Source organism: Hevea brasiliensis, chromosome 3 (genome assembly GCF_030052815.1).
Source record: "Hevea brasiliensis isolate MT/VB/25A 57/8 chromosome 3, ASM3005281v1, whole genome shotgun sequence".
NCBI classification, from domain to species: Eukaryota; Viridiplantae; Streptophyta; class Magnoliopsida; order Malpighiales; family Euphorbiaceae; genus Hevea; species Hevea brasiliensis.
Genome location: NC_079495.1, coordinates 27,159,212 through 27,179,170, shown reverse-complemented (window position 1 = coordinate 27,179,170; position 19,959 = coordinate 27,159,212). Strand labels below are relative to the sequence as shown.

At 31.5% G+C, this 19,959-nt stretch overlaps 3 protein-coding genes across 3 annotated transcripts; all 3 read left to right on the top strand.

The window, feature by feature from the left end:
• Positions 1-15,212: 15,212 nt before the first annotated feature.
• On the top strand, positions 15,213-16,148 carry LOC131178355 (uncharacterized). The gene is made up of 2 exons (XM_058143315.1): positions 15,213-15,396; positions 15,485-16,148. Exons 1-2 carry the CDS (start codon positions 15,248-15,250, stop codon positions 16,146-16,148), a joined length of 813 nt encoding a protein of 270 aa, XP_057999298.1. The 5' UTR covers positions 15,213-15,247.
• Positions 16,149-16,377: 229 nt separating this feature from the next.
• Positions 16,378-17,732, top strand: LOC131178353 (uncharacterized). Its single transcript, XM_058143314.1, has 3 exons — positions 16,378-16,803; positions 16,925-17,051; positions 17,445-17,732. The coding sequence occupies exons 1-3, from the start codon at positions 16,742-16,744 to the stop codon at positions 17,730-17,732; spliced, it is 477 nt and encodes a 158-aa protein (XP_057999297.1). The 5' UTR covers positions 16,378-16,741.
• Positions 17,733-17,850: 118 nt separating this feature from the next.
• On the top strand, positions 17,851-18,642 carry LOC110645580 (uncharacterized). The gene is made up of 2 exons (XM_058143468.1): positions 17,851-17,932; positions 18,047-18,642. Exons 1-2 carry the CDS (start codon positions 17,903-17,905, stop codon positions 18,338-18,340), a joined length of 324 nt encoding a protein of 107 aa, XP_057999451.1. The 5' UTR covers positions 17,851-17,902; the 3' UTR covers positions 18,341-18,642.
• The last annotated feature ends 1,317 nt before the right edge of the window (positions 18,643-19,959 follow it).

Sequence of the window (19,959 nt, the reverse complement as noted above, 5' to 3'; positions counted from 1 at the left end):
TACCCATTAATAAATAATAGCAGTGGAATAGTGATATTAAAAAGGAAAAAAAAAATCTAGCATAGGGAGGGTTCGAACCATGAACCCTCTGCCTTTGCTTGGAAGCATTTGCCAATTAAGCTTGTAGCCCTCATCTGATTTTTTCGTCAATGGACATATATATAAGACTTTATCTTGTTCAAGTGTATTTTAAAGGGGGAAAAAAAAATCTGACACAGGGAGGGTTCAAACCCTTAACCATGCTGGGAAGCATGCGTTAGTGCCAGTCGGGCTATTAGCCCTCATCCGATAATTTTTTGCATGAAATATATATATTATTTATCTCGCTACAAGAGTAATTCAAAATCAACACATATATTAATTTATACATTTCTATATATCTCTCTCTACATCTTTTTCTCTCTCTCCCTCTATTTATCTTTATATATATGATAATCTTAATATCTCTATCTATAACTCTTTCTATTTTTATCTTTCTCTAAATATCTTTGATTCTCTCCCTTTATATTTAAATTAAAAATAATGATTTAATGATGATAATGGTGATTCGAACCCTGAAAAAAGGAAAAAAAAAAGGACAAAGGAAAAAAAAAAGAATCACAAAGAATTATAAAGAATCACAAAGGAAAAAAAAGGACAAAGGGAGGATTCGAACCCTAAACCCTCAACCTTATGCTTGGAAGAATGTGCCAATCGGGCTATTAGCCCTCATCCACTTTTTTAATGATATCTGACACAAGGAGAGTTCAAACCCTTAACCACTCTAGGAAGCGTGCATCTGTGCCAGTCGGGCCACTTGCCCTCATATGACATTTTATAGCATGAAATATATATATTATACAAGCTCTATGTATATATATATTTTATCTGTTTTTTTCAAAAATATAAATTTTATTTGTTAAAAGTGTATATCATATCAAGTAATATTTATTTATACATTTATATCTATCTATGTCTATATAATTTGTAAGTAAATGATTTAAATAACAATAATAGTGGTGATTATAATTGTGGTGATTCGAGTGTTTATGGAGTGTTATTTTTTATGAAATGGTATGAATATAAATACTTTATATTTTGTTTAGTAATTTATTAATTTATTTACTAGATAAGTTACTAGCTTAAACAACATATTACAAGATTTTAAGTTCATTGTTTTTGCATACCAGCAATTTAAGTGGTGAAACTGTATCCTGATTAAAGAATGCAAAAGTGTATGAATCGATAAAAAAAAAAAAAGAATATTTCAGGCTGAACAAAAAGAACACTGGCAATTTAACTAGGTAAAGTTAGAATTCTTCACACACCACTAGTTCATTAAGCAAACCCAAAATGCACTTTAACTTGGTGCATAAATAAGAGAAACTTCATATTACTAATCAACTTAAACATAAAAACCCAAACTAAGACATTACGCATCATTATTTTTGCTTAAATTTCATCAGAACCATCATTTTCACCTTCTTCTTCATTATTTGAAATATTGATCACAACCTTTGGTTTGGGACGCAGGTCATCAAACTCAATAAATAATTGGTATGTCTTCAAAAGAGGAAAATCTTCTAGCAAAGTGGCTCTAGTATATTGCTCAAATGGCACCTCTTATTCTTTGGTGTTTTATCCATGGTTGTGAAGAGATTGATGAGTGAATTGCTCTAAAGTAAATTGCATGAAACTGGCTCTATGATCGTATATAGTTGCATGAAACTGCCTCTATGATCGTATATATATTGGCCACTAGGTGATTGGTCTTGGTGGGAATTAGTGGCAGGCGTGATTAATGTTGTTTGATGGTGCATTCCAATCCTTAGGAATTCATGAGATCATCAAACCTGCTGATGCATGTGTGCAGCATGTCGAGTGAATTTATGTTTGACGTCAAGTGGATAACATGCATAAACCTCACACTTGTGTAACAATTATTTATGTAATGAAATAGTTTGTCATTTTTTTTATATGAAATATGTATGGGTGTGATCGAGCCGAGTTCGAACCTATCAAGCTCAAAGCTCAGCTCAATATGATATTTTTTTACTCAAGCATGGTTCAAAGCTCATCAATTTTCAAAATTTATTCAACTTGAACTCGGCTTAATGAAAGTTCGAGGAGCTCAAGCTATATATATATATATATATAGATTTTAAAAAAATAATTAAAAATACAATAGGATCAATAAGGATTGACGAAATGCATCTATGAATATTGGGAGGCTCAAGCTCTTATAGCTCGCAAGTAGGCTCGACTCTTTTACACCCTTAGAAATATACATGGTTATGCCTTACCCTGATATTATTATGTTTTTGTTTTATAAAATATGCTTGAATTATGATATAATTATTTTTTTTCCTTCATAAAAATTCCATGCAAAAAATTTAATTATATTTTTCAATTTAATTGGATTGTTATGATTACAATTTAACCTAATGATGTTATACGATTATGCACCAATGCCCTAAGGATGATTCGACGTTTTTGATACAATAAATTGCCATTAAGTTATTAGGAGTGTATAATGTAATCTTAATAATATGAAAGCCTTAATATGATAATTTTTACACTTGAAGCGATCAAACGACTTAATTTAAAGACACATATTATCAAATTCAATATTTTCTCTCTTTAATAGTCATTTATTGATATTTTATGTTGACTCAAAAGCTCGTCAAGCCTATTGAGCTATTAATATTATATATATATATATATATTAGATTTCAGTTGAGCTTCGAGCTGAGATCAAAATCGAGGCTTATTTCAAATTGGAGGCAAATTCGACCATAGCTCAAACTCAAGCCTTCATTCAATAAAGATCATCGAGTCGAGCATGATTAAATTGTCTAATATCTATGATGATGAGCTCGATTTTAAGCTTTTTAGTCTCGTCGAGCTTTGAATCGATTAAAACCCTATTGACCCAAGCTTTGAGACTCACAAGCTCAAGCTTGACTTGGCTCAAATAAACCCCTAATCCAACGTATTTTTCTATCTTTAATCATGGCCTAAATTATGAGTGCTCACATTAATTAGTCGTAATGTCATTAATTCCTATTCGACCTCTTTTGTGATTGAACCAATCCACTAACTTGATCTATGAATACGATTATGGTCATACATAAAAATAAAAATAAAAATAAAAACTGAAATGATGATCCAACTACCATAAATATGATATCTAATAGTTAATTTTTTTATGACATTTAACTATTCTCTCTCATTCTAATTGTGGTTATTTAGCTTATGTGTAACTACCACCTAGTTTCAGTTCATATGTAGAGGATATGTCAGCATGACACATTTTCATCCAACATGTGAATGGTTAAATCCTTGCCAAATAGTTGACCACCTTAAGGCATACCAATCAGCTTTAAGTTGTGTTAATTGCGCATGGTATTAGTAATACGTGAAACAGTTAAGGAGTTAAATGTGGCACAAGAAATCAATCCAATATCCATTAAAGAATGTTGACGTTGCACCAGGTAATAAATCATACTCTTTAATGATAATTTTTTTATATGATCACTGATTATATTACTGATTTCTTTATTTAATTTTTTTGGTCAAAAACAGTGTCGCGATAACTTGAATAATTACTTTGGTCATTCACAATTGTTATGAACAGGACGAACTAGATGGACAAAGTGGTAGACAAATTCTATTTTTTGTTATCAAGATGACAAAGCTGTCTCTTCATAATCATGATTGAACTAGACTAATATATATATATATATATTTTAATAAAGGATATACCTACATGCACTGCTTTGTATAAGATTGGCAATGTTAGTAAGACAATTTTTATTCAAATCCACCCTTAATCTATATAATTTCTAGTTGGATATGTGTGCCGAAAACACATTCAAGGAACACCTAAGTCTAATGTTCGTTACTTAATAGGGATTAATAGTAGCTAGATTCGATTTGTTCGGTTCTATGGAGTTGAGAAAGGAGATAAATGGACATTCACACAGCGTACTTCCACAAGTTTCTTTGTATCTGTGAGACGTGGGTCACAAATAGTTGAATATGATGTCTAAAACCATTATATGAATGTATGGAACATTTTCATATGGTTATCTTGTTAATTTAATCACCATTAAAAGTACTCTGCATCTGCTTGTTATGGTTTAATGTCTGTTTTGGTTTTGTTTGTTATTTTATTTATCTATTTTTTAAAACTTTACTTTTATTTAAATGAACATAAATTAATTCTTGATAGAATAATTGCTTAGTGGTTTTGTTTGCTGCTACAATACTTTTTTGATCAGTTGTAAAGTAGTGATTAATAACAATTGGGATTCTTGTAATTCAGTTTGCTTCATTTTTTGATGTGTAATAGAAAAGGTCCATTGATATTTTGTTAGAAATATTATTCTTAAGTTGTTAAGAATATGAGTGACAATATTTCTAGCACAAAGTATCATAAATAGGTTCACAATCGTGGATACTTCATAATAAGGACATGACTTATCCAGAAAGATTGTATTCATATTTGTTCCCAAGTTATTTATATGAGATATAAATAAGATGGAATGGTGAGTCGCATGCCATATAACAAACATGATAGGCACTTATAAATGATAAGTAGGCCGAACCAGTGATACTTATGACAAGCACATGGAGTTTACTCTTGTCAATGTTTTGTCATAAATCATATTAGTGCATATAATCTTTATACCTGAGATAGCATAGTTATCTTGTATATAGGTAGTTTGAGTTTGATACTACTTTCATACTTGTACTATGTATGGGTATATGGGCATCTGTTGGCTCCTACTAGTTATATATGGAGGTAGGTGTTGATCAAGATGGAATCTGTTCCTCTAAGTAAATAGAGATAAAATCCTATGTTCATTTAATTGTTCTTGATATTTCAAGTTCCTGGCCAGGATAGATAGATTTATTCAGAAAAGAGTTTCTGATGAGAAAATCTTTTTAATCAAGAACTGGAATTAAAAGAGAACATAATATTCATAGCAAATAGAGTTTCACATAAACCATGACTCCAGCTTGAGTTGGGATTTTGTAACAGAGAGATTCTAGTGCATGGTAACATATGATTATAGGTTCATTTAAGGTAAACCTTATTACTAATTGGGTGGCCATGGCATGCTATGCTAGGTGTTAACCATGGTCTATGAGGTTCATAAAATGATTTAGAGAAATCATTTATGGTAAGAAAGAGTTCTGATGATATTAAGAGTTGATATCATGTCTCATTGCCAATTAGTGATGAGCCTAGTAAGTCACACACATATATAAGTTATCACCTATTTAAATATGATTTAATTAATTAATTAAAGAGTTTAATTGATTAATTAAATAGGTTTGGTTTGCAATTAAATTGCAAAGTCCCTAGCATGACTTGAAACCAAATCTAAATTATTGGATGTATAGTATAAGTTAAATTTATATTTAAAGTGTTTAAATATGAATTTAATTAATGAGAAATTAATTAATAGAGATTAATTAATTAATTATATTTGATATAAATTAAAAGAAGAAAAATAATTATTTTGGGTTAAGAACTCAAAATTAAGACACATGGGCATTTTGGTCATTTCACAGTGTGACACGTGGCACCATGAGATGGTGACACATGGGATTACACATAAGCTTGCCAAATGTTTTTTAATCATGTAAGATGATTAAAATCAAGATTAAATATAGGTTTGAAACTTGGCACAATGTGATTGGGTCACTTAAACGTAGAGCTAATCAAAGGGTGACATGTGGCAAGGGTTTAATGTGTTAACCTAGCTATATAAGTGTTATTATGAAAAAGAAAAACAACCAGCAGCCACTCCTCTCCTTTGTCACGCCATTTTGAGGCTCTCCATCTATTCTTCTTCATCTCTCATCAATTCAAAGAGATTAGCCATCAATCTCTTGAATTAAGAACACTAGAAATTGTTTCTAGTGTCCTGTTTACATCTCTAATCTCTTAAAAGGTAGAACTTGAATTTCTAATTAATAGAAAAAGCTTTAGAAGCTGTTCAAGGGCTGCCATAGGTGTTCTTGGTGTGGACAAGCTAGAGGGATAACATTTGGTGTCCTGAAGATAAATCTCAAAGGCGCAGACACGCTGCAGTGCATCAAGAGGTTAGTGTAATCGTTCTTGATTTAATATAGGGTTCTAAAATTAATCTGATTAATTTTAAAATCTTAAATGAAAAATACAGTTCCAAAAACATATTAAAAGAGTTTTAATATGTTGTTTATCATTGAAATCAAATAGATAAAAATAAATCTTGCATGATGCATAAACTTGTGTTTTTGAATAAAACATATTAAAAGAGTTTTAATATGTTGTTTATCATTGAAATCAAATGATAAAAATAAATCTTAAGTGAAAATTTTTGAATTCAATGGTATAAACTTGTGTTTTTCACGCTTCCGTTCCTTCAAGAGCATAGTTAAAGTTTTTAAGAGATTGGTCCCTAATCTCTCTTCTATAAATTGCCTTGTATATGGATTACCTTTGGGTTTAATCGTTCATATTTGGCATTCATTGCTTGTGAGACTTCAGTATTTGATCGACACAATAAATAAGCTTAGCTTTATAATCATTGCAAGTGATATAGATCGAATACATTACCAATTCAAATACTAAAATACTAGTCATTAACAACCCAAATAAAAATGTAAATAAGTAAAAATATAAAGAAATAGCTAACCCAACCATATATATTCTCTAATACTATCACCACCTGGTAGAACCATATTTTGGCTAAAGTACTCTATATTGCGAACACCTTCATGCTGATGATCTAGGTTAAAAAGTTCAGTGTTGTTAAACTCATATTCTTCAAGCGCTTGAGACAGTTTATCACCAACATGCCTTTGAATAGTTTCATATTCAACCTTTACATTCATAAATATATAGTTAATATAAAAATAAACAAAAAATAATGAGTCAAATATATTATTAATGAAGGATTGAGTAATAATAAAGTAAAGCACTCTGACCTCAACATGGTTAGGATTGTTGTTATTTTTTCCTCCTTCAATTTGTCTTCCCCTTGTAATAGTACTACCTCTTCCATGGCCACTACCTCTTCCACCATTACTACCTCTTCCACCGCCACTGTCTCTTCCACCATTAATACCTCTACTTCCATTACTACCTCTTCCTCTTCTTGTATTACCACTTGATGTATTTCCTCGATAAACTTCCATGTGTGACCTGATCCTATATGTACGTGGTCTACCTCTACTACGAACCACCCATGGATTAAGAACAGTTATGTCCTGACCGTCAATATTATCACCCTCTGCACGATGTGAACTGATAATGGTATTTCTATTAACATGCCCTGCAAAATTGTGAACTTCATCTCTTCCACCGTGAACAACATCAAAAGCAAACAATTCTTCTTTTAATGTCAACAGTTATTGTTTCACAAGTAGTAACTTGTGGTCGTTATCAAAAGACAAATCTGCAACTTCTATAAATGAATTCTTAATTTCCTTGAATTGCTTATACTCATTCGTTATTTATGGATAAGCACCATCAAATAAAATCCTAGTATGTGGCCTTAAAACATCCTTCCACCATCTTCTACTCAAATACCTTTCATTAACATATTCAATGTTTTTCACGTCCATCACTTTGAATATGTGGCAGCAAAGTAATCCTTTTGATTCAAATTTTTTGCAGTTACAACTCAAATACTGCCAATTTACTCTTAACTCCACATCGTACATGAACTCTTTCACATACCATTGATTGACTATTGATTTCTCCATAACTTTAAACTTCTCAACCCCTGAAGGAAGGACATTGGTAGTTTCTTCTACATTAGGAGGAAGAACATGGCAGTACATCACTACAAGAAAATATCGGAACAGAAACCGACTTTAGAAACGGATTTAAATCGGTTTATAATTTAAAACAGCTTTTGCAACGGAAATTGAGTGAAACTAGTTAAATTTATCAGAAATCGATTAGAAACGGATTTGAAACTGAAATTTGAAACGGAAAAACATCGGTTTCAAAATTCTAAATTAGCATCATTTTAGAAACCGATTAGAAACTGAAATCTAAATTAGTTCTATTGTATTAGGTCATATTAGAAACCAAATAACGTCGGTTTCTAATTCATTGAATTTAATTTAGAAATCGATTTTTATCGGTTTCAAAATTAATATCATTTATGTTCTATTTATTAAATTTTAAAGTGAAAATAAAAATGATTATTTTCGATTTCTAATTTTTTGTAGAAACCGATAACTTTCAGTTTCAAAATTTATCTATTGTATATTTTATTTAATAAATTTTAAAGTTAATTTAGAAACTGATATGTGTCGGTTTCTATTTCTATTATATTTAGAAACCGATATGTGTCGGTTTCAAAATTAATATTATTTCTGCTTTCTTTATGAATGTCAAAATAGAAACCGATTTTTATCGGTTTCTAATTTCCTTTATGAAATTTAGAAACTGATAGTTTTCGGTTTCAAAAGTTATCCAATTGTGTATTTTATTTAATATATTTAAAGTCAACTTAGAAACCGATTTTTATTGGTTTCTATTTCCAGTAATATTTAGAAACCGATTATTTTCGGTTTCAAACTAAATATATCATCAATTTTATCGATTAAATTTAAAGTCAAATTAGGAACCGATTTACATCGGTTTCTAATTCTTTTTGTTAATTTTAGAAACTAATTATTTTCAGTTTCAAAAATTATAGTGTTATTTAATTATATTTAGAAACCAATTATTTTCGGTTTGAAACTTAATCAAAATAGAAACTGATTTTTATCGGTTTCTAATTCTTCTATTTATATTTCAAAACCGATTAATTTTGGTTTCAAAAATTAATTTATTATTTATTTTATTTATTAAAATATAAAGAGAAATTAGAAACCGAGTTTTATCGGTTTCTAATTTATTTTGTTATAATTAGAAACCGATTTGTACGGTTTCAAAAGTTTATGTATACTATGTATATTTAGAAACTGAATATTTTCGGTTTGAAAAAACTCTTAAATTAGAAACCGATTTTAGTCAGTTTCTAATTGCCATTTATTTATTTAGATAAAAAAAAACTCTCATCTAATATCACTCAGCTGCCCGTGATTAGGTCTTTTTCTTCACTTCCCTTCTCCCTCTAACCTGCGCTTAGCTCAAGGTATGCCTGTTTCTCAATCTTATTCATCTTTTCCCTATTTATGGAGATTGAATTTTTTTTTATTAAGTTATTATTTTTCAATTTTTTTAAGCTTAGGACTTGATTTTTATTTACTGTTATCGCATTTGGGGGTTTGGTTCTTAGGTGGGGTTTTCATTTTCTTTGCTTTTCATTTTGATTGAAGCCGCTATTTGGTTTATTCTTGCAATTACTGGATAATGTTTGTGCTTTCATTTTTGGAACGGACAATGATAACCTACAGATAATGATCCCTCTGCAATTCTTTGTATGGGTTTGATACTTTAGCTGCGCTGAAATTTTTGGTTTGGGTCTTGCAATTTTTGATTTGTTGACTGTGAAAGCTGATTTTGCTGTTCTGCTATATCCAAGCCTCAAAGGCATTAAGCGTGCAGTTTTTGGCTGTGCAATGTAGGTGTTTCATGTTAAACCAGAAATTCTGATTATTTGCATTGCTTGTTCTGGCTCGTGGTTTGTGTTTGTTCCATTGTCTTCCCACATCTTTGGAACTGAAGTTAGAAATTTCAATGTCGAGGCTATGATGCGATTCCTAGCAACTTTATTTCTTATAGCAAGTCCAGAGTTGTGAGATTTTAAAGGATTTGAAGTGTTACTTACGTTATAGTTCTTGATTTTTTTTCTAAACTAGTAGTTTTTGCAGAGTTACAGAGTTTTATTTCTAAAAGAACATGTATTATTATTTTTTATTGTTACAGAGTTTAAAATTTATAAGATATATTATTTTTTTTTCTTTTATACATTATTTGATACATTACCATTTAATTTACTATTAAATTATAAAATTTTCCTAATTATCCTTTCACTATTTTTTTTTATAAAATAGTGAATACATATTAACTGGAAAAGAAAAGATGAAATATGAATGCCATCTTTTTATATAATAATTTTATTTATATTTTTTGTGAGATATTTTCATCAAGTGAAAAATATTATACTGTAAAAGCTTAATTAAAAGACACTATATTCTTTTTTTGTTAAAAAAAAAAAGAGGATTTATTATGGAGACTTGATAAATAAAAAAGAAAAGGAAAAATGAAAGTATAAATCAAAATAAAATGTAAAAAAAAATCATAAAATCAACATAGCAACTTAAGAAAGAAAGAAAAAAGAAGGAGCTCAACTTAGGGAACTCAATAGCCGAATAATAAGATGATGAAAAAAATAATAAAAAACAAAAAAGGTGCAAGTGTTATAGAATAGGAAGCAAATTTGTGTATATTCCTATATTGGTTAGCAAATTTTAAGGATTGATTCTTTTCCTATTTGGGGATTTGAGTTGTATAAATATATGTGTATTATGAATGAATGAATAAAAATTAAGGATTTCTAATTCAAAATTAGCATTTTCAATAAAGTAGTAATAGCAAGTCATTATTATTATGAAAGATTTTGAGAATTTCATTATAGGTTGTGAATTGCAGAATATTTTCTTATCTGTTGTGCAATTTACTTGGTCTATTTTATTTGCTAATAATTGGGAAATGTCCCATCACTGGAAGTCCTTTCTAGAACTACTTTTGATCATTTCGCTTGTATTTGGAGTCTAAACAAATAAAATGTGATATACTGCTTTAGATTTTAGAATGTGGCTCTCTCATCATTCATTTGGTATTCAAGAAATCCTAGAAGCATAATTTCCTATATCATATATTTTGTGATGTGCTAAAGGGGCAGTGAATCTCATTTTTCAACTCTCTTCATTGCACTACTTCTTGAATATTTGGACTAGGCTTTTTGGTAGCTTTTGAGGAAGTTGGGAATATCCGGAGACTTTATATGATTTTCTAAAAAATGAAGAATTATAACTTTTAAGGAAAAGGAAAGAGGCATACTGATTATGGCATTATGCTGTATTGAGAGTAATGTGGAGAAAATTGGTCAAATTCTTAAGAATTAGTCTTTTGCCTTAGTCAGGATGTTTTTTCCATGATAGTGATTCTATGGTTGCTTCAATCATGATGTTTCTGTGCTTGCCAACTTGGACCTTGTTTTGTACGATCAAACTTTTTCCTCAGCAAAGTTCTCTTACAACTTGGACCGAATATCTTTTCACTTCACAAGTTTCTTTATGTTTTAATTTCAAGATTTTAAGTTCATTATATTCAGAAGTTGCGAAATAATATTTTCCCATCGGATTCATTTAGGATTTCAAATAATACACAAACTTTATATATTTATACACATAATTTCCCATTAGTCACATTCAGCAATTTGAGCCATAAATCATAAGAGTGTTTAGTATGACACATGTGAATCAAATTTATTTATAAGTAGAATATTATAAGTAAATCCTCGTTTAATTTAAAAATTAAAAAAATATAAAATTATATATATATATATATATATATATATATATATATATATATATATTAAAATTTAAGTAATATTTAAAAAACAATTTTAAGTTATTTTCTATGCTTTTTCTTTATAATAAAAGTCATATTTTTATTTGATTTACAAATAACTTTTTTTATAACTGAAATTATACTATATTTTTCATTATTAAAATTAAATAATTATTTGAAAATTTATGAATTTACAATAATAATAATAATAATAATAATAAATTAATCATATTATTATAAAAAAATAAATAAATAATACATATAAAAAAATTATAAAAGCAAAATAAGTTTTTTTAAAAATAAAATACAAAATTATTTTTATAGTTATTTAGTAGGCTATTAGTTGTGGATGAGTACACTCAAATAGTTCAGATGTAAATTAGCAACCAAACTTACATATTTAATTACAAATAAAAGATTGTATGTTTATTTTATTGCTATACTAATATCTAATTTTTCATGTCCTTTAATTTTAATGATTATTATATTTTTTAATTTTATACTATTATGCCATTTAGTGTAGTTATTTATTTATTTATTTACTTTTGGGTGTTAAATTTTATACAAGAATTTACTGACAGAATTTCTTTTTTTTTTTTTTTGGAACCATAGTCTGTCTCACTCTCTTTTGGTCACTATCTCTCGTTATTTTGTCCCTTGCTTTCAGTATCACATAGGTAAGTAATATTTTAATATGGCGTTTTGATTTGTAGATGCATGCATATCAATTTTTGAGGTGATAATTTTTTCTATTGTTGGACACTATTCTAGATTTTCTATATATCTTAATAGTTTCTTTTTTTTTGTTATCAAATTTGTCACATAATAACCTTAGAAAACCCGTCCAATGTCCTACTGACAATTAATGTCAGTGGACAATGGATTGTCCTGTTGGACAAATTGGAATTGTATACTCTACATAGGAATAGGATGGATATAAATATGTATTATATATTTGTAGAAATTTCGTAACATCTCTCATTGTTCTCTGGGTGCAGACTTTATGTTGTGCACTTGGAGAACTAATGGGAGATGCTGCCGAAAGTTTTACAAATATATGACATGTCATTATCTGCCTGTTATTGGTAGAAATGATACAATTCTAATTGGGTTAGGGCCTTACCTTTCAACGCATGATTGGGGATATGATGTAATTCTGATATCTGACATATCATTACTAATAAAACTTAATTATTACACAGCTATTAGCAAAATGGGATCAGATCGGAGATGGATGTATGCTAGGTTAAAAGATGGTCTATTGACCTCAGAATTCATAGAAAGTATTGAACAATTCATAACATTTGCTAAGCAACATCCAGAGTGGATGGATGGGGATAAACTGAAGTGTCCATGTAATCATCGAAAGTGTCAGAATCGTAATTATGTTGATGAGAATACAATTCGGTTACATTTGATGAAGCATGGATTCGTGTCATATTATTATAAATGGATTCTACATGGGGAACCCCGCACAAGTAATATTGATAGTCAAAACATAAATGTTATGATAGCGGAGTCTGTTCAAGAGGTTGATAATAGCACAAGCAATACTTATGAGCAAATGGTAATGGATGCAGCAGGTCCTAATTTCTTTCAGGATGTAATGGAGGAGCCTCCAAATCCATCAGCTCAAAAATTGTATGACATGTTACAAGCTGCTAATCAAGAGGTGTGGCCAGGTTGTGAAAGCCATTCGCAGCTCTCAGTTGTTGCAAGGATGTTGAACATCAAGGCAGAACATCATTTGTCAGAAAGGTGTTTTGATGACATTTGTCAACTTATGAAAGAGGTGTTACCGGCTGAAAATTTAATGACTGAAAACTTTTACAGTACGAAGAAGTTGGTCCAAGCATTGGGCCTACCTGTTGAGAAGATTCATTGTTGTACTAATGGATGTATGTTATATTGGGCTGAAGATAGTGAGTTAACGAATTGCAAATTTTGTGACCATCCGCGGTTCAAATGACATAGTCGAGGCTCTTCTAATTTTCAAACCAATGTCCCACATAAGAAAATGTACTACTTTCCTCTCACACAGAGATTGCAAAGATTATATGCTTCGAATGCAACAGCAAAAGAAATGAGATGGCACGCTGAGCATGACCATGAAGATGGGGTAATGCGTCATTATTCAGATGCAACTACATGGAAGCATTTTAATAAAACACATCCTTCATTTGCTGCTGAGGTTCGGAATGTAAGGCTAGGACTGTGCACCGATGGGTTTCAACCATTCGGTCACCGACAACAATATTCATCTTGGCTACCATTGTCACTCCTTACAATTTGCCTCCTTGGTTATGTATGAAGGAAGAGTATATGTTCCTAACATAATAGTTCCCGGTCCGAGAAACCCAAAAGACAAATTGGATGTGTACTTACAATTTCTTATTGCAGAGTTGAAACAGTTGTGGGAAGTTGGAGTTGAGACATATGATGCATCAAAGAAGAATAATTTTAATATGAGGGTTGCGTTATTATGGACAATAAGTGATTTCCCTGCATATTCAATGTTATCCGGTTGGAGCACAGCAGGCAAGACTGCTTGTCCATATTGTAGGGGCGATTCAGATGCATTCACAGTGACAAAGGGTGATAAACAATCATGGTTTGACAATCACCGTAAATTCTTACTAGCTAACCATCCTTTCAGACGGAATAAAATTGCTTTTAGAAAGAACAAGATAAGCATAAAAAAGTGCTCCCCATTCTATCTGGTGAGGAAATTTTAGAACAAATAGAACATCTAGGATTAATGTGTGTCACAGATATGGGTGCAGATGAGAATAACAGTTGCAAAGCAAAAAACACGGGTTGGAAGAGACGGAGCATTTTTCGGGATTTGCCATATTGGAGTACTAACATGCTTCGCCATAACCTGGATGTCATGCATATAGAGAAAAATGTATTTAAAAATATTTTTAATACTGTGATGAATGTTGAAGGGAAGACGAAGGACAATGCAAAATCAAGGGAAGATTTGAAAGAGTTTTGTCACCGACCTGAGTTAGAGAGGGATATGGCAACAGGAAAGTATCCTAAAGCATGTTACACATTAGACAAACAATCAAAAGCAGTGTTGTGTGAATGGCTTAAAAATCTTAGATTCCCAAATGGTTATGTGTCAAACATGGGTAGGTGTATAGACATGCGAAAACTAAAGTTGTTTGGGATGAAAAACCATGATTGTCATGTCTTTATGCAAAGATTACTCCCAATAGCATTTAGGGAATTGCTTCCAAAAAATGTGTGGCAAGCGTTGACCGAATTGAGCAATTTCTTTAGAGAGTTAACAACAACACTTAGAGAAGAAGCCATGTTACAGCTCAATGAAGAGATTCCTATAATATTATGTAAACTAGAGCGTATATTCCCTCCAAGTTTCTTTGACTCCATGGAACATCTCCCAGTGCATTTGGCTTATGAAGCATGGATTGCTGGTCCTGTGCAATATCGGTGGATGTATCCATTTGAGAGGTAACTAGTTTAATGTATTGTTGTATACTATCATTACATGGAGAAATAAAAACTTTGTTGTGACTAAATAGTAAATGGTACAGGTACCTTAGGAAGTTAAAAAATAATGTGAAAAATAAAGCCAAAGTGGAAGGTTCCATATGCAATGCATACTTAGTTGAAGAAGCATCGTCATTCTGCGTTCATTATTTTGAACCCCATGTCAATACAAGGCATCAAAAGGTTCCACGCAATGATGATACAGTCGAACATATGGATGAACATCCAGGGAATCTATCAATTTTCACTCATTCTGGTAGGCCACTGGGAAAAGGAAAGGTTAGATATCTCACAGAACAAGAATTTCAAGCAGCACAAATGTACATCTTGTTGAATTGTATAGAAGTAAAACCGTACATTGAGTAAGTTTTTCTAATATTCAATTATTATAATTGTTGCAATGCCATTATTGATTCCAAACATGTAATTAACTATTTTCATTGTGTGCAGCATTTTTGTTAATGAGTTACACATGGCCAATCCAAATATCAATGATAAACAAGTTGATGAGAAACTAGAGCGTGAATTTGATAAGTGGTTCAATAAATATGTTCACAATCCCTCCAACAATATATCAAGCCAGTTTTTAAAGGATCTATCAAAGGGTCCATTAAGAAGTGTTATGTGCTACAATAGTTATGTAGTTAATGGTTATAAATTTCACACTAAAGGTCATGGTTCGCATAGGGCAACGATGAACAGTGGGGTATGTATCAAGGGGACTAATTACAGTACTAATGAAAGTGACTACTATGGACAATTAATTGAAGTGCTACGATTGGAGTACCCTGGATTACCAATCAAAAGAACTGTATTGTTTAAATGTGATTGGTTTGATCCAACACCAAATGTGGGAACAAAGATTCATCCAAAATATAAACTTGTGGATATTAATCATAAAAGATCCTTCAACAGGTATGAACCATTTGTTCTTGCTATCCAAGCTGCTCAGGTGAATTATTCCATATATCCAAGCTTAAAACGTGACAAGGATGATTGGTGGGCTGTGTTCAAAATCAAAGCGAGATCTGTTATTGATCTTCCTGAGCAAGTGAATGTGACAACCCTCAGACGGAAGAACCATTTCAAGAAGATGAAATTGAAGTCCCTTTGATTCAAATTGACGATGATGATGATCAACAACAATATTTGAATGATCAAAACGGTGTACTAGTTGAAATTAATGAAGAGGATGTTGAAGATGAAAAAGAGCTTGAATTGGACTCAGAAAGTGAGGAGGAATGCTATGATGTATATGATAGTGATACTAATTAGAATTAGGTATTTCTCTTAATGAATTTATATTTCTAAACTTGAAGTATAAATTCTAACTATTGGAAAATTTCATCTGTATTATGTATCATAAGTTGAATGAAGCTAACTAATTAATACAATTATTTATGCAGGATGCGAGGCAACGGTCGCAGGGGAGGTTTGTTGGGTCATTCACAGTCAAGGCAGTCACCTGTGCAGGATGAGCCTAATGATCAACTAGACCAATCTACATAGGGTCAGCCTCAGGTTCCTTCACGATCCACTGGGAGGTCGACACCAGATCCGGAGGGGTCTACTGCTTCAACACAGCATCGAGCTACACCTCCACCTCCACCTCCACCTCCACCACCTATTACCCCATCTTCTAAGCCTGTAATTGGATCAACCTCTGGTCATGAAGGTCACTCAGTTGGGGCAGCACCAATATCATCGATGGATGGCCTATCACTCACTACATTTGGAAGAAAGAAACGAATAAAGCTCATTAATGGCATGTAAGTATTAAAAATTAATTTACTTTATCTATGATTTGGTATTACATATCATTGGCAGTTGAAGTACCGTGTTTCTACATTTACATAAAATCAATATATTTGCTGTCTTTCTTTTGTACAGGTTACATCCATCTGAGGAATGTGCTAAGAAGATGAAGAATATCTTCAAGGAGAGGATGGACCCAAAGGGGCACTGTTGGAAATCTATCACGCCTGAAACAAAAGAGTTTTACTGGGATGAATTTCAGGTAATAAAATAAATATTTAAATATAATTAGCTATTAGATAACTAATTTGCATAGTTTATGAAACCTCAAAAAAGAATGTTACGAACAAATATCATTTAAGTGATGAGAATTTATGAATTAATGTAAAAGAACACAATTGAAGTATATTAATACTTAAATGTTCTATGTACAGCTTGTGTGTTGAGGATGTTGAAAATATATATTGTTGTGAGTTGTTGTAGTTGGGGTGGACGTTATTTATTGTTGAGAATATATGAAGTGTTTTTAACAAGTGCAATTAATACCTAATAACTAGGCTGGATTGTCCAAAATTAAGGGGAAATGCTGTCAATTTTTTTCTAAAATATTACCATACTAATACAACTGTCTTAATTTTTATTTATTTTATAACAGAAATACTTTGATTGGCAAGAGGTGACTCCACTAGTAAAGGAAGCTTGGAGGCGTAAGGCTGCAGAGCGCTACAAGGCACTAATGTGCAATGTCAGGAAAGGAAAATCCAAGGTCATTGTGCCTAATAGTACAATGCAAAAATGGAAGGAGGCATGGAGTAGCCTAGAGTTTAAAGCCAAGAGCCATCAGTTCACTGCTAACCGTTGTAGTGAGATAGGGGGAGTTGGGGCATCTCTAGACACACAGGGGGTTCAGTTTCACATGCTACTCATGCAGATAGAATGGTAATGATTTCATATTTACTAGTTTTGTTATTGTCTGTCTACATATTAGTAGCAAATAATCGAACATTATTATAAATATCACTAAAATCATTTTATCTTTCAGAAGCCCACTTGGCAAGACCTTTTCCTTATGAACTTTTCCATAAGACCCACACTAGGAAAGGCACCTCCGATATGGTTGATTCACGAGCGCAATCAATTAAGGTAAGTGAACAAGTATTTTATGTCTTTCAATTATACGAAAAAAATGAATAAGTGAGTTTGTTTATTCAATTGCCAAGAAAAATAAATTTAAAATATGTGTATTGACTTATGCAGGATGCATTTTTGGCGCTTAAGGAGCAGTCGTCTCAACCACAAGAGGGGTGCAGTGACCCTCCTATTGTAGATGAGGTCGCACTATATTATCAAGTTGTGGGGGGGGAGAAGAAGAACAGGGTTTATGGCATTGGATCTCAAGCATCAATTTTTTACCCTAGCTCATCACATGGATCATCTTCTACTGCATCCTATTGCGCTCAGTCAGAGGCAATGGAGGAAGAGATTCAACAATTGCATCAGACTGTTGCAACACTCAAGGATAGTTTGGTTGCAATGGAGGAGAGAGATTGACAACGCGAGTTGATGTTAGAGGAGAGATACAGACAACGTGAGCAGACACTGGAGGAGCGCATGCAACAAATGATGCAAAACATGATGGCACAAATGATGCAGGGTACGCAGTTTACAGCCCCAACTCCAGATGCGACTCATCAAGATGATGGTAGAGAGGCTGATAGTGGTGATGAGTGATGATCTTGTTGATGACAAGTAGCTTGTTTTTTTGTTATTATGATATTTTATTTTTCCATACAGTATATTATTGTCATAACACTTCACTGTCATATTTATATATAATATTGTCCGATATTTGATAGCCTGATATTATAAATATTATGATATTGAGCTTTTAAAATTAATATTATATTATATGCTTCAATACAGTAAATAATATATTAAATAAAAAAATAAAAATTTTCTACTAGTACTTTGAAACGGATTAGAAACAAATTTTTCCGTTTCTAAGGATCGGTTTCAGAATTTAAAAACCGATTTGAAACGGAATATCTGTTTCAAAAAAATTGAAACCAAAATATCAATTTTTAAATTAAAACGGATTTTGAAACCGAATATATGTGGTTTCTAAATTTGAAACGGAATAGTGGTTTGAAAATAGCTTCAGAATTTGAAACGGACACCATTTTCCATTTCAAATTTATTTAGAAACTTGTGGGTTTATAACTGAATATTTCGGTTTCATATCGGTTTATAAATGTATTTAGAAACCGATTTTCACTGATTTGAAACCGAATATTCGGTTTCAAATCTCCTTTTTTCTTGTAGTGCATTACGAGATGAATTTTAGCTTGAACTTTCTTGAACATTGAATTTGTGAATTACCTTTGGAATTGTTTTTCAAATATAAAGTATGATTGACATTTTATAACAATGTACCTTGACTGGTGTTCTGCTTGCAACTCTTTTTCATTCTTGTCACGCATTGTTATTTAATACTGCTTGACAAATTGCTTTAGCATGCTTCTAGAATTCATAAAACCACCAAAGTAAGCATCCATGCTTTCACTTCTTTGTGTAGATGACATTCCAGCCCTAAACCACTTATTTAAGCACACTTGCACCCAATACTCTCAATCAGAATACAGCTTAGCCAGCCAATCATTCCTTTCCATTCCATACTTTGAAACGAAATTCATCCAATTATTTTCGAACATCTCAATACTTAGACTATCATATATAAGAGCTTTAAACTCATCAACTGCATTGCCATAATTTGTAATATTTATGAACTTCTCTGGAACCTTACATAAAATATGCCACAAACAAAACCTATGAAGTCGAAAAAAAATATATTGACTTATGGATTTAAAATAACACGGTTAGCATATAATGTAGCGTATAATGGATAAGAAAATTACGCATGGCTAAAAAAATAATAAATATAAATTTTTTTTTTCATACCTATGCCTTGTGGTAGGCATTACTTCCCTTATTGCTTTCCTCATGCCCTCACATTAATCAGTTAGAATGGCAGTAGGATGAATCTCTCCCATTGCTTCAAGCCATGTTAAGAACAACCACTTGAAGGTTTCTACATCCTCATGTGCTATCAAGGCACATCCTTATAGGATAGATTGACCATGATGATTTGCTGCAACCACAGTAGTGAAAGG

Bases quoted from the DNA above. Each gene is read 5' to 3' on its own strand.
- LOC131178355 (XM_058143315.1), top strand. From the start codon at position 15,248: ATGGATGAACATCCAGGGAATCTATCAATTTTCACTCATTCTGGTAGG. The intron at 15,397-15,484 runs GTAAGTTTTTCT...CATTGTGTGCAG, and splicing joins GAAGTAAAACCGTACATTGA to CATTTTTGTTAATGAGTTAC.
- LOC131178353 (XM_058143314.1), top strand. From the start codon at position 16,742: ATGGATGGCCTATCACTCACTACATTTGGAAGAAAGAAACGAATAAAG. The intron at 16,804-16,924 runs GTAAGTATTAAA...TCTTTTGTACAG, and splicing joins ATAAAGCTCATTAATGGCAT to GTTACATCCATCTGAGGAAT. The intron at 17,052-17,444 runs GTAATAAAATAA...ATTTTATAACAG, and splicing joins TTTACTGGGATGAATTTCAG to AAATACTTTGATTGGCAAGA.
- LOC110645580 (XM_058143468.1), top strand. From the start codon at position 17,903: ATGGTTGATTCACGAGCGCAATCAATTAAG. The intron at 17,933-18,046 runs GTAAGTGAACAA...TGACTTATGCAG, and splicing joins CACGAGCGCAATCAATTAAG to GATGCATTTTTGGCGCTTAA.